Here is a 23,596-nt window from a genome sequence, read left to right on the forward strand (position 1 = left end):
ATGTAAAAACAATATTTACTTAGGGTTTAAAGCCCAGTGTCGGGGGCAGAGTTAGGGGTTAGGAGGTTTATCTAAAAATAAAAACTGGAAACTATTTTCTTCAATGATGCTGATAAAGATTAAAAAAAAAAAAACACCTCCTCAATCTCCTTAGAAAGAACAGCTCAGCCAGTAGGCCAGTGCTGATGTAACACGAGGAAGTGTTTGTATTGCCGGTTTTTTTGCTTTGTTTTAGATCAATTTCCTTGACTTCAGTTTTAGACCACAGACTGAGCTACAATGTTCCTTTGTGTATCTCAGCTCCTGGTAAAGTGCATCGGCGGTACTCCTTGTCTGTGCAGCAGGCTTCCATACCCTGCTGATACACTGGGGAATTCAGCCTTCACACAGGCAGCCCCACAAATCCTCATGGGGAAAAACATTTGCCACAACTGCAAACAAAGCAACACTTCAGTCAGCCTGCTGGTATTGATTTCTGTCTTCTCAGTAAGCCTCTTTCCGCCTCCATTCTCAACTCGTTAATCTGCTTTCTATCTGATGGCTTTTACTATTCCAGCTTCCCAAATTTAGAACTATTGTGCATTCCAACAATTCACAATAAATGCCTCAGTCATCAGGGTTCATTGTTTATTCTAGTCTCTGGGCTTATGGGATTATTATTGGCATATTATGGACATTGCTTTAAATAACTGCAGCAAAGATATTTACTGGTAGTGAGAACAACTGCAATTTTGCTGATACATTTAACTTAATCTAATGCATATATAAAATGTGAAATGTCAGCTGCTCATTTGACTTGATACTATCAGGTCTTTAAAAAAAGGTGATCTTTAGTTCTTGTAGCTCTGCTATGACAGTGCTGTTGTGATTTATGCCTCCGAGAGTGAGATTCCCTCCACAACGAGGCTTCACGTGAGCTGAATTTGATTTCTAAAGGCTTCCCCTTTTAGAAAATGAGAAATCCTCTCTTTCTCTGCACTGATCTGGGGATTATTTGCTTCCACCATCTTCTTGTGAGCGGCTTCCTCTCCTCTCATTCACTGTTCAATTTATGGCTGCCACCTACACGTCTTTGGTTCTGAGAATGCATTCATTATCTTCTCCCAACCCCCTGGTCTGTATTCATTTTTCACACCTTTTAAATGATTTTTTTTTAACAGATTAAAGCACCAAACTAGTTATGCACTGTCATCTGTAGAGCTGAAAAATAACTAAATACATAAACATATACACAGTATGTGGTAACTGTTCCCTGGTTGTTGAAATGACAATCAGCTGAACACAAGCTTACTGGCAGGGCTGAGGATACTGTCTCATAACTATTGCTGTCTGGCCAAAGCCATCAAAGGAATCTTAAATAATCAAACCAAAACAGTTAAAGCAAACTTTAATAAATCAGTTTTTGATTTTCTCCAGTCTCCTTTTGTATGAAGATCCAGATTCCTGTTACTAAAAATGAGAATCAGACCTCAGCCAATGCACTTATAAATCTGCTTATATTTCCTGTTTAAAAGAAGAAAAAACTATTGGCTTCTATATTGCAGTGTCAGACTTTTAAATCACCAAATATCCGTCACATTCTTAATAGCCCTGTGTGCTTTGGGTTATCATGAGTACGCTACAAAATATTATGTATGTATCAAAATTTGTTTGACAGTTACATTGATACTTTCAGCATGAATTAAACTTCTTCCACTTAACTTTAAGTTTTAAGAGATTATGGATATCTGCCACATACACAAAACCTAATATTAGATTAATGCTAATATTGAAATTAGCTTCATATCAAACTTTTCCATTTAATAATATTTAATCAGCTACAAAAACCAAGATTATGAACGAGTGTGTGCACACCTGTTTCTAATAATGTTTCTCTGAGTCGTCACAAGGCTAACATTATTCATGCTAATCTCATTAGTCTGCAGTCCCACTGTTATCAAAAGTATCAGTTCCAATATTGACTAAGCAGCCTGTGTTGTCTTACCTTGAAGCTGGATTTTAAAGGTTATTCACCACCTTCAGTGTTTCCCCTGGATTGACCAGTTTGGAAGGGGGAGGTGGTTTGTAGTGGCGACATCACCGAGTCCAGCAATGACACGCTTCCCTCAGAGACCATTTAGAACTCAGAAGGTGCACAGACTTTGTCATACTGACTGCTCCGGTGCCTGCCTGCTTTAGAATTCCTTGGAATGTTGTGGAAAATTCTGGAAATGACCATTGTCGTACTACTGTCTTTACCTTTACTGGGAAAGGATCGAGAAAATAACCGAAATTAAAATTAAAAATGTTGTTTTTAGCTCTGTGTGCATATTTGTGAATAATTCATCTAACTTCACTTACAGGAAATTTGTGTACGAATCATTTCTGTGAGTGAAAATTTCAAAATTTTAATTCCATTCCCAGATCTCCACATACAAGTCTAGATTTTTCTCCTCAAGGTTTTGTGGCCAGCTTTGTGTTAACATGTTGGAAATGCTAAGAGTGATTTGATGTCCGTTTGCAGCAGTGAGCTGTTGTGTAGGATCGGGCACAGTCTGTACTTTACCATCATCTTCTTGTCCTTTTCAGAAAAGACCTCCTTTCTGAAAGCTGCAGAAGTTTTAACTGAAAGTGCTCTCACGTTAGAGGGATCTGAATGCAGTTTGTACACTGCCTCCTGATTGTCAGCTATTGAAAGACACTGTATGGGCATGCTTTAATTTAAACCTAAAATGTTACCCACCTTAACCAGAGACTAACTAAAAATATTCAATCTTACCAAAGAGTGAAATCTGCTCAACAATGTCATTAATAGCAAAATGCTAAACATAAGATATCATCACTCAAAATATCAGATTTTCTAGTTTTTTGGAAGAATAAAACAAGATAACATAAAATAAATCTTCCCAGACAGAGTGCTGCTGGCGTGTGTCATGACTTTTAGATTGCTGCTATTTTCTGTGTGCGTCTTTGTTGTTTTTGCTTTGAATCTTTGTTTCTCTGCCACCTTGTCTTTCCTGTTCCTTTGTTCTGTCTCTTCCTGTGTCTCCAGCCTTGGTGTTTTCACTGTATATGGCAAATAGACTGGTCTTTACATAGCACTTTTCTAGCTGTTATGACCATGAGCCACATTTATAAAACATTATTTTCAAATACTTTTTCTGTTTTGCCCACACTGGAAATTAAAAGCTCAGTATCTTGAACCATCCAACCTCCAGTTTGCAGATGAACAGTTCTCCCTCCACAAACACATCCCCGTGCTTTTTCTAGTCTTTTTGCTTTTCCTGGAATTGCATATGTTTGTGGTCCTGCGTCAGACCTTTGTTCATTATACCTCCCTCCTGATCTATATCTAATGTCAGGGTAAAGGGAGATGAGTAGTTTGATTAGGTTTCTCAATCATGCTTTTATCTATTAAAAAACTTTAGTGATTGTTAAGGAGGGAAAATTCTGGGTAACAGATTCATATCAGGAGTTTGACATTTTCTGCAGTTACAAAAGACCTTTGTGAAACCAGGCTCACTAATCATGAATACCTAAAATGTTCGCTTCCTGGAAAATTAAACAATTTCCCACTGATTACATGTGAATTGTGCTGCTTGGCACCAAAATAACTCCTGATATTCATCCTGCATTTTTGGTGCAGATGTTTAGCGAGGTAAAGGTGCAGCTGCTGTATTTCCCAGAGAGAGAAAAACATATTTGATCATTTTATGATGGAGAAAGATGTCATGTAGGAATGCAGGAATTATTTTTGAATGTAAGGACTGCTCCATGACATTTGATAAACAGGACATTTAAAGCCTACATGTGATGTCCTTTGTTAGAGTTTAACAGAGCCAGATGATTTGGTGCTGATATGTTTTTTCTTTCTTTTTTCTTTTTAAAATATCTTCCAAAACAAATTGTAAAAAAAAAACAAGAAGTATACTAACTTGAGAATGAAAATATTAGGCAGTTTCATGTTAATCAAATCAAGCTGAATTTAAGCTGTTGTCGATCTGCAGAACTCATTGAGCTTTGTGCTGGGTTTATATTCTCTAGAGGTTGAAAATCAATCATCGCAGATGCAACAACATCTGTGTATATCTTGTTAAATTCTCTTGGCTAAATCCATAAAGAGCAGTGAATCTCAGATAAGAGATCACAACTTCTCATCCCAGTCTATACACATAAATCTTAGCCTATTTTTAATGGACCTGACGGGACTCAACTGGACTTCACTTTTTCTGTTAAGGTGAGGAGGTAAAGACAACCATCTACAATGTAAGAAACAGCAAATACAGCTGGATGTTTTAATTCCCTGTTTCCTGCTTTTCTTCTACTAAATAGATGTTCAAATTGAATTCAGAAGAATTTGAATTTAACTTGAAATAAAGTTTGTACTCCCCTGTACAAAGTGATTTATTTTGTTATATATTAATATATGTTGTACAGTTTCCTCCAACAATGTGCTTTTTACAACCTGCACTTTTTCAATGCAAGTTAATCTTCTACTTCAACTTTTTCCAGAGTTTGTCAAAATGTTTGTACGTTGCCACTGCAAAAGTCACCAGATGCAGATGAAGTGGCGATGACTCCATCGCAAAACCTTCAAATGAAGGATTTTGAGTGCAGTAGGCTTTCCTTTTACTTTTGTTCTGCACCTTTTCCCTGGATGTGTTGTTGGGCCCGGGTATAACGGTTATGTCTATACACTAACGCTACTCTGTAAATAAAAGTGATTACAGGATTGTATTGTAGAGCAATACAATACTGTGCACTGAGAAATGACGCTAAAAACATGTACAGCAGACTATATTGTGCCAGGGATGGATCCTGACCACATCATTGTGCTAACCATCTGAGGTCTAAACCATGATGAGTGCCAACCCCAATCCTAAACAATATTTTTGCGAAGGCAAAACTAAGATTTTGGGAATATTTTTCTTTTCTTTTAGATAGTGTGATCGTTTAATATGTTCCTTAATTACCAGAGACTTGGAGAGCAATTGAATAAAAGCAAAAAGGGACATATTCTGATTCACTAAGGGGGACAGAGCTGTCAAAGATGATGACATAAACCTCGGGGGTTAAGACTCAGGAGTGAGAACAGGTTGCACTGTACATTAAAATCCGTATATTCAAATATTTGGTAGTGGGCTGGAAGATTGCACCTGCTACTGAGTTCTTAAAAATAGAGAATACTGTACTGTCTCCTAACCCTCTTAAGACTTCTACATCACCAACAACCTCAAACCTGGCTCCAAACCCTAACCTTGACCCTTTTCTAGGAAAATGTAAATCGTTTTTGAAATGTTTCAGTTATATATTCACACAGATGACAACTTCCTTTACATTATCCCTTACATTATATATGCCTTACAGGGATATATAATGGACAAGCACAGTATTTTACTTGGTGCATTCATACATTTTTTCACATTTTCTTGACTGGGCTAGGCCGCCGTCTGACCTGCACTGTGTACAGACGCACGTTCTCTTAGTACCTACGAAGATTTCTCTGAGATAGCAATACTCTTATGAGCGAAGGCTCAGTACTGGTTGTATTTGAACCCACCACACACATCTCTTAGCTTTTTGCAGTAATGAGCAAAAACACATACACATATGCTATATGTGGAAATCTTAGATAGTAAAGAAATGGTGGCGACCCTACGATACCAGTCTGTGCAACACACAGACCACAGGAAAGGAGGAGGATCAAAATAAACAAGACCAACAAAGTAAAAACTAACTGCTAGGGCAGGATTTGGCTGTGTAACCTACTGAGAGAGGGAGTATATTGATCAGCTGCTTTCCCGCTGCTTTCTGCCTCATTATCAGACAACACACATGACTTTATTTGGTCAAGCTGCACATGAAGATCAGAGCTGTACAACATGCCCTGCAGCCTGTGCCATGTAGACAGTGTACCAAGGAGGATTAACACTTAGTTACTTGTATTGATGCTGTCCTCTTTACATCGATCATTCTCTTTGCCTGGATGGAGGTATGTGTTTACTGCCGCTTTTTAGTTAGCAACGTCATGCAAAAGCCCCCTAACACAAAAAGAACAAAGGAAAAAATCTCACCCAGTGCACTCATTCTAAATAGTTTGCATTCAAAATGACGGACTACCGAGTGTAGTGTGCATGGCTTTATTACACCTTGAAAGTTTTTGTGAAATCTCTCTCTGCTTGTCTTCTCCTAGAGTCAACTACTCAGCATCATGAACAAGATGAAGAACTTTAAGAGACGTTTCTCTTTGTCGGTTCCTCGGACTGAGACGATTGAAGAAAATGAGTTCACTGAGCAGATCAACCAGCTCAACATACGGCACACTCAGGGTAAGAACACCTTTCCCCCTCAAATCACCAGCATTGTCTGAGATTACTACAATTATCTGTTCAATTTTGAAATTTCACAGATTATGAAAACCATTGCGGTTGCAAACATTTTAACAGCAAATAACTCTTCAAAACTCACTACGATGGTCGATTTGTCGTAACATCCACTGCTAAGCCACATAGTGTCATATGATGTGGAATTGAGCACCCAAAGGACGAGTTGTGGGACAGAGTTCATAAAGAAAAAGACAAACATTTATTCAGGTGTACCAGAGAAGTCCAAGTGGCAACTGATAAGCAAAGTCCGTAAGTCCAAACCAAGAGAGGAAGGACTGATAATCAACAGAGAACTGAGGGGAGACCGAGGGTATAAATATACAGTAGGCAATCAGGGAGAGTGACGAAACACAGATGCAAATAACCAATAATTAAGAAAAAGACAAGGGAAGTAAACTTAAATATACAAACATCATTTAGTTGCTTCACTAAACAACTTTCTATGCATTGTTTTGATTTAACAGCCAATTCAAAGATGTCCACTCTCGTCAACAACTTATGGCACCAAAAAAAAAATCCACACGTCAACAACTAGGTGCTGAATGCAGTGGAGCATTTAGCATCTGCAGCTAGAGAGAAGACCAGAGCAGAGTTGGTGGAATTGATCACTTTACTGTTAGAACAGGTGGAACATTTAGGAGCTTGAAAAGCCAGATATTTCTGCCGTTCTAGATTTAAAGAAAAAATAGTGCATATCTGACTTAAGGTTGTAAGGTGAGCACGAGCTTTAAATGGAAGATGTTGTTCTTTAACTGTTGAATGTGTGATTTCTCAGAGTATTCAGAGACCGAACGAGCTTTTAAAAACAATAAAGCACTGGGTAATTAAAAGCATTCAAATCCATTCACATTCCCAACCCATGAGCTCTTCTACCTCTTTGCATCTTTGGTCTCCATGTGAGCATGAATGGCTTGTGTCTAATAATAGAGCACAAACTGCAACACCGCTCTGGGTTTTAATACAAAAGCCTTCCTTCCTTCCGTGTCTGTAGCAGACCCTCACAGATTAACTGGGGGTTTTCCGGCTATGACTGGTACCACCACCAAGTCGGAGCCAGAGGATCAGCAGGCTTCAAAGGGGAATAAGGGTTATAGTGGGATAAATTGGGGTAGATAATACCAGGGAGCTGAATGCACTCACAAGTAGATCCTTGAGTGCCTGTGCTTGATTATGTAAACCACGTCTGATACTGAGAGATGGAATAACACTGCAGAGTCTATAAAATGCATCTGATTTAAACTTTCATCACAATTTCCAACCAATTGTTCCCGGGTTCAATTCAATTCAATTCTATTTGCACAGCACCTACTGCTACAGTGCTATTTTGACGATTCAGTATTATTATGATGTGTTATTATAAGATACGTTAGGCGTTCGTGTGTACTACCACATAAGTAATCAAAATGAGGCATCTAAAGTGCTTGCCTCCTATGAAAATATTCCATTTGAATGAGGATGTTATTCAGCTGTCTAACGGAGTAGCAGCTGGCTATGTAGTCTTACCCCCCCAGAGTCTATCAGTCTGCATTACTGTCTGCTACTGAAGGTCAGGAGAGAGGTAAGCAGACAAACCCAGCTACCTCCTGATATTTACAGTCCACTCATAGCTCTTACTGATCATTTCTCTTTTTTGTTTTGCTCTGTTCCATCTGAAGCATGTAGGATTATATCATGTCCCATAGTGTAGCAGACTTGAATAAAAAACATCTCGGATATAAGCATCACATGGAAAAATCATGTGATGCCTTAACATTTTATTGTTGCTGTATGCCAACGTCAAAATTTGTGTGGTGATGGAAAAAGTTTGGTCGGCATCAGCAAACATGGTTTTTGGTTTTTTTAAATTCAACCCAGAATTGTTTCTCGTGCAGCAAAATAAGTAGAATACCATACTACGTCAAAGGTTTGGACACACCTTCACATTTTTCTTCTGTTTCTTCTTTATTTTCATTACTATTTACATTGTAGATTCTCACTGAAGTGAAACTATGAATGAAAAGATACAGAATTATGTAGTAAACAAAGTGTGAAATAACTCAAAACATGTTTTAGATTTTAGATTCTTTAAAACAGCCACCCTTAGCTTTGATTACTGCTTTGGACACTCTCGGCATTCTCTCGATGAACTTCATGAGGTCGTCACCTGAAATGATTTTCCAACAGTCTTGAAGGAGTTCCCAGAGATGCTGAGCACTTGTTGGTCCTTTAGCCTTCACTCTGTGGTCCATCTCATCCCAAACCATCTTGACTGGAAGTCAGCCTCCATATGTCAGGTGACTGTGGAGGACAGGCCATCTGGTGCAGCACTCCATCACTCTCCTTCTTAGTCTTCCATTCAGTGTGCCTTCAGTTTTGAATAAATCCCCAACAGTGTCACCAGCAAAGCACCCCACACCATCACACCTCCTCCACCATGCTTCACGGTGGGATCCATGCATGTGGAGACCATCCGTTCACCTTTTCTGCGTCGCACAAAGACACAGTGGGTTGAAACAAAGATCTCAAGTTTGGACTCATCAGACCAAAGCACAGATTTCCACTGGTCTAATGCCCACTCCTTGTGTTTCTTGGCCCAAACAAATCTCTTCTGCTTGTTGCTTTTCCTTAGTAGTGGTTTCTTAGCAGCTATTTGACCATAAAGGCCTGATTCACAGTCTCACAGTTGATGTAGAGATGTGTCTACTACTGGAACTCGGTGTGGCATTTTTCTGGCCTCTAACCTGAGCTGCTGTTAACTTGTGTTAACTTTTTGAGGCTGGTGACTTGGATGAATTTATCCTCAGCAGCAGAGCTGACTCTTGGTCTTCCTTTCCTGGGGCGGTCCTCATGTGAGCCCATTTCCTCGTAGCACTTGGGGACGCATTCAAAGTTTTAGAACATTTCCAGACTGACCTGACAGCAATGACGGACTGTCATTTCTCTTTATTCATTTCTCTGATTGCTTCTTTCCATAATATAAATTGTAACAGTTGACAATGCACACCTGTGAAGGGAGAACCATTTCAGGTGACTACATCATGAAGCTCATCGAGAGAAGGCCAACGGTTTGGAGCACTGTCAACAAAGCAAAGGGTGGCTACTTTCAGGAATCTAAAATATAATACATATTTAGAGTTATTGATCATTTTTTTCTTTCCCACATATATCTTGCTTCATATATTTGATGACTGTATCTATAAAGAAAACCCATTAAATGAAAAGGTGTGTCCAAACTTTTGACTGGCAGTGTATAAGTGGTCAAATAATTCATGCAAACTCCCACACATGACCTGGTGTGTCTATTTTTAAAATACAATCAATTACATGACTAACTGATTTTACAGACATGTGGCAACAGGACTGAAAACACCTGATGAAAAATTACTTATAAATATAGACCTATCCTACAGCGCTGTAATAGTGAAACACAATAGTGCAGGACAGTGTAGTATATGTTGCATAATATATGTTGTTTTGGTAAATTGTCTCTATCATTGTAGTAATACGATGGTACTTTGTCATAAAGATGTCAATAAAGGCTCACCTTATAAGATCCCACTATCCATACTATAATAGTTTTAATGTAGTGTATCCTGTCAAATCATTGGTTTCTATTACATGTTTTTTTTAAAAAACATTGCAGCATCAAACAGAGACGATTACAATCCCTGATCACGGAGTACAATCAGCTCATCAGCGTAACCTATAGATTCATGCACACATGAACAAAAATACACACTTTCAGTGCTGTTTTCTGTCATTATAAAATTATTATATTACATTGCAGGAAAATTTTTTTGTTTGCATGAAACTACGTGAGAGTGAATTTGTTTTAATGGGTAATTTAAAGCCGCTTTGCTGAATATGCTTTTGTATAAGTGTGATATTTAAATGTCAAGTGTTTTCCCTTAAGGAGCTATACCAGATCAGAAATTCTTCTCAGTCAATTGTCTGTGCAGACGACGTGCAACACTGATGAAAAGCAAAGCAAATAATCTAACATGTCCAAGTCAGTACTGAAGGCATTTCTTTCCCCGCTCATTTGTTCCTATTTCAGCCTCTCACTATGAGCACAGTTTGAGATGGAAATGCTACAAAAACATCATGCGGCGTACCATATTGGATTGTCCTTTTTCTAACAAGATTTCTAGCAGGCATCCATCCGTATTTCACAGCAATGTGACACTTTGTTAGCGCGTGTTCATATCAGTGTCACCTTCACCGACCCTAATTAGCATCAAGAGATCAAAGGAGTGCTGTAGCTGTGATATTCAAATGACCAGCAAACAGGTTGTCATTTCATCCCCCTGGCCCATTTAGACAGTCACTGAAAACAATGCATAGCATGGCTTGTTAAAAGCCTCTCTGCGGTGCTGTTAAAACGTCGCATCAAACCCAACCAGGCATGCGCAAATCTGAGCACCTGCCTCTAGTTTTGCGTTATCTTTTTATATGTGTATGTATATACGAATGAGCTGGGTGTGTGTAGGCAGGTTGAGAAAGGCCATAGTTACACAGTAAATGTTTAGCATGTATGCATATAAATGTGAGTGTGTGTGTGTGCTGTGCGGAAGCTAAGAAGAAACCTACTGTCTGAGACCTCCTCCTTAACACGAGACCTGCTACCCTTGTTAATAAGCAGTATCCCCATGGAAACAGGGGCGCTTTGTATTTTAATTCACATACACATGCCTGGAGGCTGCAGATGAGATGAAGCTTATGGACAGTGAGGAGCTACTACCCCTGTGCTGGCACAGCTGTCAATCAAATCAGGTCAACATTCAAACTTTAAGTCTCATCAAAATGGTTGTAAAAAATAAAGTCACACACACAAATGGAAGACGAAATATCCATAAAATCGAATACTCTTTTGTTCCACCCTGTAAACATGGCGTTTAGTTGGGCATTTAAAAAAAACGTCCTTATTTCACACAAGCATTTAAAGTACATAAGCAGAGTTTTAAACATAAAAGGAGAAGGCAGATTTCTTGGGAAAAACACAGATTTGTGCACACATGGATATCAGGGTCAGATGTACAGCTTTGAAGTCGGACTTAATTACATGGGTTGGGGATGGATGTTTTCCCTTGATATTGAAAGTCAGCTGTAGTTGCGTGATTAAAGGACCACGACTGCAGAGAAACCCAAACTGAATTACTGCTTAAACTCAATGAATGCCGACGCTTTACAGGAGCTAAGGTGCCAGTCGCTGACGTATCCCACTGAGATCTTAAGCTGTTCTCAGAGTTTTCGGTGGCCCACCACCGTTGATTATATTTCCCCTCTGTCAGGCCTGACTCCAGACAGACTGGGTCCTCCATCTCATGATGTCAGCCCAGTGAGCCCTGAACCAACCACTCCAGGAGCTCAGTCTCCATCCCACCTCCAGTACCACAGCAAGACCCAGCACAGACGCTTCTCCATGGAGGTAAGTACAAACTCAAATTGCAGTATTACAGTACAGTAAATAAACCAGTGCAGTGGAATTATAAGGTGTGTGTGTGTGTGTGTGTGTGTGTGTGTGTGTGTGTGTGTGTGTGTGTGTGTGTGTGTGTGCGTCTCACATCAATCTACTGCATGTTTGTATTACCTGTTGTTTTCTCCTTACTACACTGATACAAATCATTGTACCATTTGCCTATATGTGTCACAGCATGCAAAAACCATGCTACAGTCCAAAATTGAGTTTTTAATTTTTTTAATGAATCATAAAACTTCAAAGCCTTTGGATTAACATGCAAAAACAGATTGGTTTAATTTTCTATGAATTTGTTGCTTAAACGTGTTACATTGTGTCTGTTCTGTGAATTATTGTGGTTTAGCAACGATGCATAAATAGTAATCTATATCTATATCTATATATATCTATATCTATATCTATATATATCTATATCTATATCTATCGAATTTCCCAGAGGAACCCACCCGAGGGATTAATAAAGTTCTATCTAATCTAATCTAATCTAATCTAATCTATAAATCATCACTTACAGCATGTTTGTAAATGATTAAACGTCCAATAAAAACTCGACCAGGGTTACAAGAAACTGTTAATCAATCATAAACCACACAGTGTTTGGACATGAGCTGGAAAAATGTGCTGCCACGTGACTGTAGAGTGGACAACCAGATGATCTGGCAGAGACAATAGATACATTGAGTCACAGAAGACAGGAAGAAGAGGAAGTCATAGAAAAGGAGAAGACTATGAGAGCAGGGCAGACAATCACAACAGAAGGAGACAAAAACAGAAAGTAAAATTATCAAAGGTCCAAAACACAGCAACATGAAGATGAGATGTGAAGACTAACACTAAAAAAGATGTCAGACAAAGAGACAGAAAGGACGAAGGCACTGAAGGAGAGACAAGACGGAAGGAAATGAAAGGGAAGCACTAATAACAATGCAGTCAAAGCAGGGACCATGGAGTGAATCACATTAATTCCATCAGGAAGTTTTACTGAAAGGTGAAACTATAAAGATTAAAACTGATAACTTCGTCATCAGAAGGACCCAGCAGAGCTGGTTTGGGTATCTGACAACAACCAGGAGGAGGCCCCAGGGAAGACCCATTACAAGCTGGAGAGATCGTATCTGTCGACACTATCAGCTGGTTAAGGTGGCCGGGATGTTGGAAGTCTGGGCTTCTCTGCTCAGACTGTTGCCTCCACGAACTTAACGCAGATAAGGGACAAATGGAAACTGATCGCTAGAATAACAAAGAAACTCATGTGAACTCAAATCCATCATGTCTAGAAAAAAAAGATCTGGATGATAACAGAATGGCAAATGTTCCTTCTTATGTGCAGAGGTAATAAATTGTTCTGAAGGATTTTACAGCTTCTTTTAAAACCTTCATCTGTCATTTGAGAACTGAACAAAAGAAACTGAGAAAACTCTTAATACTTAGAGTATTATTTGAGGATATCTAAGTGTTGTAGAGCAGCGGTCTCCAACCTTTTTTGCGCCATGGACCAGTTTATGCCCGACATTATTTTCACGGACCGGCCTTTAAGGTGTCGTGGATAAATACAACAAAATAAAACTAGTACTGGTACCGAAAAAAAGAAGATTTATTCATAACACACGTGAAAAGATCCAGGAAAACAGAGTTAACGATAAAAACGATAACAAAATAACGCTGAAAACCGATAAAAAACCCTGAAAACCATACATTTCACACCTGAGCCTCAACTCTCGTGGCCCGGTACCAAACTACTCACGGACCGGTAGCGGTCCGAGGCCCGGGGGTCCTGCTGTTGTAGAGTATTCAGTGTCATTGAAATACCTGGTTTAAAGACTCAAAGGAAGACAACATTGTGATGGCAGTGAATTATTCATGCAAAGATTTTATTTTGATGTAAAATCAATACTTTGCTGCGTGTATGAGTTCTTTCATGAAAAGCATCTTCAGAGGTGAGGCGCTAAAACATGTCGTGTCACAGCACTACAGAAAAACTGTAATATAATAGATGGTAGGGTTTGGATTCCTGTAATGCCTTCCATCTCACACGCTGCTTTCACACTAATTTGTGTTTTGCCAACTGACTGAAAGGAAACTGTCTCGGTTGGAGTGCATATTAAAAACATGAAACATCAGCCAGGCGCAGATATCAGCAGTCACACGAGGAGATGTCCTCCTCCCCACGAGTTATTTCTCCATTTCCACCTCCGTGGGCTCAGTGAGATGAGTCAGAAGCTTTTAACCCTGCGCGCTGCAGCAGACATTTTTATTGAAAATGTGAGAGTTCACAGTTCTACCTTTGCAGAAAAAGTCCCCGTGGAGCAAAAGTCATTCACGCCACACAGCACAGACTGTCGAGCGAACCCAAGAGAGAAATGAGTGCTCAGTGAGAAGACAGAAATAGGTTGCAGCCTGCGAGCTTACACAGACTTGGACAGCTTTTGTGTGCAGCTCTTTCTAATAAAAGGCTTTAATACTGTAACTAATTAATGTGCTTTAATACGAGATCGTTTCATGGATTCGGCACTCCTCTGCTCACCTTCAGTCTGAGCAGAGTTGCAGTAAATCCAAATAGCCCCTGTGTGGGTGCTGTCTTATCAAGTAACACTTTTAGACCACACACTCTTTAATTACATGTCATGTTGCAGTTACTAAAACCAACTGAGTAAATTGCTCAAGGGCAGTCATTAATGACTGTTTAACAGCAGCGCAGTTACTTCACTTTATGCTTTCATTAAAGTGTCATTTCTTTCATTTTAACATGCAAAAGAGCAAAATGGAATTTAACCTATAATAAATGCGCACTGCCTTATTTAAGTGTGTATGTAGGACATATTAAATCTGATATGTATTTTAACCCCCCGCTCCCCAACGTCTCACTTAAGCTCCTCCCTGAGCCTGGTCCTGCTGGAGGTTTCCTCCTGTTAAAGGGAACTTTCCCTTCGCACACTAGTCTTTCTAATGTTTAGCTTTTTACCTTACAGTAAAGTGCTTTAAGATGACTGTTGTGAATTGGTGCTTTATACAACACTGACTTGAATTGAATTGAAATCATCCTGTAGTAACTATATTACTATTTGTGGGGAAATTTCCATCTTTTACTAGATCTTTGAGGTTTTGGCTGCAAGTAATTAATTTCTGTTTAATATGAATTTCTATGAATGTAGACAACTACATGCCAAGTAACTAGACTCAATCCCTGTATTATCACAAACACATTGCCAGTTTGATTCCATCACAGAATGATAGCAGACTGATTGTCTTATTGCTGCTTCATCACAGTCCTGATGCTCTAAAGACACTCGGAAGGTGGCAACTGACTGGAGAGTCATCGCAGATCTGGTCCCCATCTTTGAAGCAGCCATTTGAAAGGCAACAAGACTGCATGTTCTTTGCACACGGTCAAAATAATTGTGGTAGTGCCGCAGTTTCCAACTACTATTTTTACCCAGTCTGACTTTGGCATGATTTAATAAGGTTGTGTGATGTCGGTTGTGTAGCATTGTGTGGACTTTGTATTTTGAAGGCAGACATGACTAACAAGTGAATTGGACTGAGTGAAAATAAACAGACAATAAAAAGTGTTAAGCAATGACGTAATTTAAAAATAATAATAGTTATAAATGGTAACAGAATTAACAGTATTAATGACAATGGCTCAAAAAGTACAGATTCTCCGCAGCCTTCAGGAACAGTAAAGCCATTATTGTGGATTACAGATGACAGCTGAGGTGTGTGGAGACCAAGAGAAGGCCTAAAGGATATTCACTCCAAGAAATATCCAGCCTACTTAGTGAGGTCAGGTCAGTTCTCTTGTTGGATCGACCCGTGTGTTGAGGATGAGATTGCTGGTGGAGCACCAAGCTGACAGGGTTAGCAGTTCCTCCCTGTATGCAGTCTCCTCATTGCTGGCGATTAAACCGATGACTGTTGTGTCAACTGCAAATTGTATGATGGTGTTGTTGCATGAACGGTTTTTGTGCCAGGATCAGTCCCTCGAAGCACTTGGAAATGAGAACGTACAGTTTTTATGAATCACTTTTATTCTTGCAGGATGTTAGTAAGCGCATGTCCCTGCCAATGGACATCCGCCTGCCTCCAGAGTTTCTGAAGAAGTTGCAGATGGAGAATGAAAACTCACCGCTCTGCAAACCTCTCAGTCGCATGTCTCGACGCGCCTCACTGGTTAGTGATGTGTCTGTTTTTGCCATGTTTGTCTGCTTTTTAATAGAACTTTCTCATTTTAGTGACTTTATTGGCTTTTCTTCTTGCTCCCAGTCTGACATAGGATTTGGGAAACTGGAAACATACGTTAAGCTTGGCAAACTGGGTGAGGTAAGTTGTAACAGTAACAGTTTTCATGTTTCATTAAGAACATACACATAGGTTAAACACTCAGTTTTGCTTATAAAGGCTTTGAAACGAGCGAAATGACGTGGACACATCTGCATAGCAGCCATAATAAGAGCTGGGTGAATTCTCTAAACACCTGAAATGGCATCATTGCTTCCTGTATTACCTCTTTTATCAGAGGGCCACCCTTTGTGAAAGGAAAGGAGATAGTGCCGTCCAATATTTCACAGTGACACACTACAAAAACAAACCATCAACAGAAGGTTATCATGTAAGCTGCTGCTCCGTTTCTTATCTTACAGGTTACAATGTGATGTTAATACACGTTTTGTACTCTGTACAATTTGTTAAACCCACCGGTGAACTTTAAACACTTTGCCGTCGTGTTACGTAGTTGTTGTTTCAAGTACTTTGGAAACGGAGCAGACTGGAATTTGTATAGTGCTTTTCAACCTTACTGACCAATCAGAAAGGTTATGCCACGTTCATGCACTTCTGTCCACTCCACTTTATCTACCTCACATCCATGACCAGTGTGGAATCACCAGTTAACCTAATATGCATGTCTCCGAGTATGGGTCAGAGTACTCACGGTTGGTCAAGTTACTTGAATATAGTAATTAGTTCCTAATTACTGATCACTTCTCAAAGAAAGTAATCCCGTTACTTTACTGATTACTTATTTTCAAAAGTAATTATTTACTTTGTTACTTTGTTACTTTTTAAAAGCACGATACACAACCTGAATATGTAATAAAGCAACAGACCTTTCAGCCATTTTTTTCTGCATAATCCATCATATGAAACTGAATCAAATGAAAAAAAGTATCTTTTTAAAACTTGTTTTATTACTTTTCATCTTTTAACGTTATGCACATTGCATCAAGCAAAAATTCATTGCGTTAAATGCAGTTATATGCAACATTGTTTGACTTGAAGAAATCTGTTTAACATTGAAACCTATTTTCTGCATATTCCTGCATATAAAATTAAATAATTTTAAACGCTAATGTTTTTGTCACTTTTTACGGACTAAAACTCAAAGTGATATGAGTACTTCCACACTTTAAACGCTGCATGGTCGTGTTCTCTCCTGCACTCCATATTATCCATTGTTGATCTGCACATGTCTGTTACCACGGATGTCGCACGCTCGTACGTCATTGTCATGAGACACTCACAAACAAAATCACGGTTTAGTAACGCAGCGTGCTTACGGGAAAGTAACTGTATTTAAATACCTTTTTGCAATAGTAATCCCTTACTTTTTTCAAGTAATGAGTAAAGTAACTGGATTATAGAGAGACCATGCAGGAAAGGCCCCAGTCAACCAGGAAATGTAAATCAGGAAGTTTCTTGCCATGATTTTGAGCTGTATTAAAATGATGAAGTGGAGTTTGTAGTCTTCATCATTTTGGACATAGTTGTATTTTAATTAGTTTGCCAAGTTCGCAGAATGATTTCAATAGGTTTTCATATTTTTAAAAGTCTCATTTTTATTTTCATTTTAGTTAACTACGTTTTTAGTTTAAGTTAACTGTAAAAACCTCGCTCTAAGCACTCTGCTATTTTCAATTTCACATGGTGTTAATTTGCCTCTCGTCCATTTCTAGAAACACAAGAATCTGAACTGACGTGTTTTTGAAAAGCTTGAATATTTTAACGCAGATTACTCTCTATTCAGTTTTGCCTGGAGTGAAGTAATCTCAGTTAACCTAACATAGTGTCATGACACTTCATGTTTCCTGTGAATGCACACTAGACTTTACAGAGGTTGGGAATTAATCTTGTAATGAAGTGATTTTTGCTACTGGTTTGTCCACGTTGACACAGCCATTCATAAAACACAGAAACAATGCACAGGGCAAAGTATAAAAGATGTGAGTTTTGTAGTCCATCTCTGGGACATGATATCAACTCAGCAGACTGACATCAGCAACATACTGCTGTCACATTATCACGTGTCAGAGCAGTCAGATACACAGTGGTTCTGTTCTCCTCAGTCACTATAACTGCTGCTTTGCAAGAAATAGATTTTCACCCACATCATAGTCCAGTGAGATATGAGTGTACACAAGTCCACAGATAAACGTCTCCAGAGGATAACGTTGTCTGTGATCAGCCATGCTCATCGTATCAAAATGAGTACCACATGCAGTATGTGCCTTCTTTGCTTATATACCAAGCCAAACTAGTGTACCCATGTGTCCAGATTTCTGGCATGGCTTCATGACAAATTGCTAAGTGGATTACATTTCATGGACTTGCCTAAGATGAAGAGGGCTCAGGGGCTGAAAGCACCTAAATACCATGCTATTCATGTGAGAACATTTATTGCCTTAAGGGCTGAGGAATGTTTAGTGGCAGAAGCAGCCTGCATCAATCTGAGTCACAAGGCTCAGCAGCTGATAACAGGGGTGGCAGGAGATCAAGAAGAGCTGCTTTTATTGTCAATTATAGTGATAGGAGGTCCACAAAAGCATGGTTAGCTTTACACAAAACCATCAGTGGAAGGTTATTCTAGATGACAAATCATCAAACTTTAATAATCAGATCCTAAAACAATATTTACATATATATATATATATTTAATTATTGAATGTGACAAAGGCTGTTCGAGATGTGAAGTTGATGCTTTCACACACGATATGTGAAATCTTAATTCAGTTTGTAAAAGAACGGAAAAGTTTTATTGGGAATCTTTTAACAAATGATATTATTATAACATTATAACCTATTGTGACATCAAACTGTTCCTTTAAAAGAAAAATTGTTATTGTTGTTATGGATTTTCATAAACTATAGACTTCATTGTTTCATCCTGCTATGGATGGTTCCACTGCGCTTCCCAGTATTCCCGTTATGGCTCCATTAGCATGCAGATGTTTGAACCACTTCAGCTCTTTCCTTTTGATGGAATACCAATAAGAGCCAAGGATACAGCTAACGATTGAAAATATATTAAAGGGTTATTTGTGCATAAGTGATGTGGATGTGTGTGTGGATGCCACACCCATAGTCTCTATGTGAACATGTACTTTTTATTAGTATATTTTGTTGTAGTACAGCAACATCAGAATATCAGTAAGCTCTTCGGGGTGTTTCTCTGTGCAGGGGACATATGCTACAGTCTTTAAAGGGCGGAGCAAACTCACTGAGAACCTGGTTGCTCTGAAGGAGATTCGGCTGGAGCACGATGAGGGGGCACCTTGCACTGCTATCAGAGAAGGTATGTGCACACACACACACACACACACACACACACACACACACACGCTTTACAGTCCAGTGCTGCTGTGTTTGTGTAGCACTTCTACTTGCAGTTTTGGTAATCACACCGAGCAGGTAGGTCTAATAATAACACCGTGTCCTTTCATTCACCTGCAGCATTAGTAACAGAGCAACTTGAATTAATACTACAGAACTGTTGATACAGTTCAATATATCAGGTCGATGTTGCTAAAGAATTTGCTTATGTACTGTATGATCCTTTTTAGAAGCTGAATTATCTTAAATGGTCATTTAAATGTTCCTCATGTGAGTCATGTCACAGTCTCGGGATTTTACAGTGTTATGGAATTTTGATCATCATAAATTTTTTATTTTTGTTCTTATTCTAGTCTAGTTGTTCTAGTTATTTTATTCTGTCTCTTAGGCTGAGATGTGGAAAGATCTTGCAGACCCAAATGCAAGACGCAAAAGATGCAAAATCAAACTCAAAACAGACATTAAGTGCAAATTTAATCTGAACAATTTACAATGTCCAAAGAATCCAAAGGGAATGCAAGCCAAAGAAAATAAGTAAAAGGGAACTCATTAAATAGTAACAGTGAGTGAAACTTAAATGAACATAATATATCAGAAACTCAAAACACAAAATCTTTGTGTAGAAACATTGAAGTAGGAGTATAAAGTAGCATGAAAAAAATCAGTACATGCATGTGTGTTAAATTTGATGAGAAGGATCAAAGAGCTCTCTTTTTGTTGTACCGTGGCTATGCAAACTTTAAAGCAACACACAGCTGCTAGCTTTCGACCACAGACTGTATATAAAGGTGGACAAATAAGTGAAGCCAGAGCATTTAGTTTCACACCTCGGGTGTAGTGTTGTCAGGTTTTGTTGAATAAAATAGCTCACTTCATGTCTCCTTCCCTTGCCCAACCAGTGTCTCTGCTAAAGAACCTGAAGCACGCTAACATTGTCACCCTGCATGACATCATCCACACCGACCGCTGCCTTACTCTGGTGTTTGAGTATCTTGTGAGTATATCACTTCATCTTTATTAGGTCTTCTGAAGATGTTGATCTCAAATACCAAAAAGCAAAATGGATCAATTTGACTGTGTGTTTCAGGACAGTGATCTTAAACAGTACTTGGACAACTGTGGGAACCTCATGAGCATGCATAATGTCAAGGTGAGTCATATGCATGAATCATCATCTACATACTGCACATTGTAGAGAGTTGCACTAAGTAAGTTTCCTGTAAAATGTGTTCAACATTTCTTTAACAAAGGTCGGGAGGTCACCGAACCTCACCAAACCAAATTACAATCAGGGGGAACCAACAAAAAATTCTGCCACTGTGGAGCCACCTGCTACAATGACCCACGTGAATAAGAGAGCAGCCAAAACGAACTATTTGTTTGCAAATGTGAAAACCTTTGGGCAGATCTACGGTCTGTATCAGGACAAAACTGTTTAGTTTTTTGATACTAAGAGTTGCTCTCCATATTCATAACTAGGTCCAGTGTAAATTGTGCAGTGGAAAGCTGGCCTTACTGCATATTTATTTATGGGAGCTTCCCTTTAAGCTTGAAAAACTTTGGAAGGAGAGTATTTAAATGATTGACAGAAATGTGCTTTGTCCATCTTGTATGATGTATGTTTTGATTTAGTTAAACGTAAACAGTTTTTTAATTTTATTTTAGAGTTACTATACGAGTTTCCTTAAACAACTACATCCACTGATCAATTTTTTCTGCTTATTTGGGCCCTGGTCACGGCAGCAGCCTAAGTTGACCACCCTCTCCCCAGCCACCTCCTCTAGTGTGTCCATGGAAAAACCAAAGCATTCCCAGCCCAGCTGAGAGATATATTCCCTCCAGCATGACAACTACATTGTTTAAGGACTCTGATAATAGATGATAGTTATGCAATACACTGAACATAGAAAATATATCAAATGTTTAAATTAAGGGAATGTACCATTTTAAGATGTAAATAAGGTCTGTACTTGCCTCTCAGAATTAATGCTGCCTTTCCAGATCCATTCCCACACTCTCAGAAATGCAGAGTGCAGATGCGCATCCATGTTTTCTAAAAAGAACTTCAAATTTCGATTCATCTGACTACAGGACAGTTTGACACTTCACCACAGTCCAGTTTAAATTAGCATAACGGAGAGAAGAGGATGCTGTTTCTAGATGCTGTGCACATGTTCACAGACCTTTGACCTTGCTTTGTGAACGGCACGGTGAACTGTGTTCACAGAGGGTGATTTGTGGAAGCGTCCCTTAGTGTCATTTTTATTAAAGATTGTTTTGTTTTTATCTTTTCTTTTGTTTTAAATCTTAACTATTACACAACTACTGCAACTCTTTTTCTCCTCAGATTGGTCCTGTATTGTTGTTCTGGTAATTACATCCTCCTTTCATGTTTCTGTCTGCAGATCTTCATGTTCCAGCTGCTGCGTGGTCTGTCCTATTGTCACAAGAGAAAAATCCTCCACAGAGACCTAAAGCCTCAGAACCTGCTTATCAATGATAAGGGCGAATTGAAATTAGCTGATTTTGGTAGGAAGGAGAACAATAACAAACACACAACAACATGCACACATTAACAAGTGAACTTTTGTGAAGGAAACGACACGTTTCTGGGCATGATCACTCCCCAGTTCTATTTTACTGCCACTCAAGAGATCGCCTGTCCTAATTACTTTAGCACCTTTACTTCCTGTATCCTAGCAACTGTGCCCCTCACTCTGAGTTTTCACAGTTTTCTGCTGGAAATGGGAATTAAATCCACCAGTACTTTCTGACTGCATTTCAAAAGTTTTAAATAAACACGGGTAATGAGCGGATAGCGGAAGCTTCTCTTTACCTGCTCACAGTGTGTAGATGATGGACTTATGATATTTCACTGTGCTGTTACTGAGGTCCTGTGACTTGTGTAATGTCCAGGTCTGGCCAGGGCCAAGTCCGTCCCCACTAAGACCTATTCCAATGAGGTGGTAACGCTTTGGTATCGACCTCCTGACGTGCTGCTAGGCTCTACAGAATATTCCACACCCATCGACATGTGGTAAGCAGGGGACAATAGACGTTTCTGTTGAAGGGCCGTCCTTACATTTTTCCACATCAGTCACGGTGCACACTGACCTGCTTGGCTGGAAACTAAATGCTTGAAACACAGCTAGAAGTGTACTTTAAACCACTGAGCTGGTCAGGAAAGGAATTGGTGCCGACCCTGGTTACAGTAAAATCCTGTTACTTGGTGAAACACTTAAATATACTCAAGGGCCATCCAGGATTTCCATGACTCAGTTCTGTCTATTAAAATGTCACAGGTTGTTAGCAGTGAGGTGAGTCACTAGTCATACAAAGGGGGCGTGCATTCACTTTCCTTACGTGTTTTTGCACACGGTTTGCTGTGGTGAGAACACCCCCACAGCTCTGCTAAATCAGAAATATAAATGTGGCTCTCTAGCAACACAGCAGCCTTTTATGAGCACATAGAGCTACATACACTCTCATCAGACTGCAGGATGCCTCTTCACCACGCCATCCTGTGTGGAACAAAAGGCTGGACTGTGCCCACTCACTGCATACTAGTTTGCACTTACAATTAACAGTCTTTGAAGTGTGTGTGTGTGTGTGTGTGTGTGTGTGTGTGTGTGTGTGTGTGTGTGTGTGTGTGTGTGTGTGTGTGTGTGTTGAACTCAACCTCACTCAGAATTTTTATACCTAACAGCTCGTCCTCCTCTGTGCCTCCTTATCTCCGCCTCCTTCTCACAGGGGCGTAGGCTGCATCCTGTATGAGATGGCAACAGGTCGTCCTATGTTTCCTGGTGCCACTGTGAAGGAAGAACTACATCTAATTTTTAGGCTCATGGGTAAGAAAAACATTATTCAAATGTAAAGGCCATACTAAAGTATATTACAGCAGCGAGAGACAATAAGTAAAGCTTTAAATCGTCTTTATCCTCGACCAAGTTTAAAAGTCTTAGAGGACTTGGCCACTACATTTAATATTTCATTTCTATTCCAAATATTGCATATTCAGAGTTTAATGCAGCTCATGTATGTTCTACATTCAGCATATTCTGCTCTGAATTGTTATTCTGAAGCATTTTTATGGAGAGAAATTTGCCTCAAAAGGGTTCCAAATGCGTACGATATGATCCACCAGGGGCGTAATTTCCAGGGGGGTTGG

At 39.3% G+C, this 23,596-nt stretch overlaps 1 protein-coding gene across 8 annotated transcripts in view; it reads left to right on the forward strand.

Moving 5' to 3' along the window:
- cdk18 (cyclin dependent kinase 18) overlaps window positions 1–23,596 on the forward strand; it is a 56,230-nt gene that overhangs the window by 19,133 nt on the left and 13,501 nt on the right. For 5 of the 8 annotated variants that reach the window (XM_042225877.1, XM_042225878.1, XM_042225879.1 and 2 more), the window contains 10 exons: window positions 6,173–6,308; window positions 11,636–11,772; window positions 15,862–15,993; window positions 16,087–16,143; window positions 19,276–19,390; window positions 20,328–20,422; window positions 20,516–20,578; window positions 21,834–21,957; window positions 22,345–22,465; window positions 23,179–23,276. In XM_042225877.1, coding sequence (XP_042081811.1) covers window positions 6,191–6,308; window positions 11,636–11,772; window positions 15,862–15,993; window positions 16,087–16,143; window positions 19,276–19,390; window positions 20,328–20,422; window positions 20,516–20,578; window positions 21,834–21,957; window positions 22,345–22,465; window positions 23,179–23,276 — 1,060 coding nt within the window. In that variant the 5' untranslated portion in view covers window positions 6,173–6,190. Of the gene's footprint in view, window positions 1–4; window positions 5,972–6,172; window positions 6,309–11,635; window positions 11,773–15,090; window positions 15,994–16,086; window positions 16,144–19,275; window positions 19,391–20,327; window positions 20,423–20,515; window positions 20,579–21,833; window positions 21,958–22,344; window positions 22,466–23,178; window positions 23,277–23,596 lie in introns of those variants that run through there. The other 3 variants (XM_042225875.1, XM_042225876.1, XM_042225882.1) reach the window with 3 other exon arrangements.

Source organism: Haplochromis burtoni, unplaced genomic scaffold (genome assembly GCF_018398535.1).
Source record: "Haplochromis burtoni strain Fernald_Lab_line unplaced genomic scaffold, NCSU_Asbu1 Contig_186, whole genome shotgun sequence".
Taxonomy (NCBI): Eukaryota; Metazoa; Chordata; class Actinopteri; order Cichliformes; family Cichlidae; genus Haplochromis; species Haplochromis burtoni.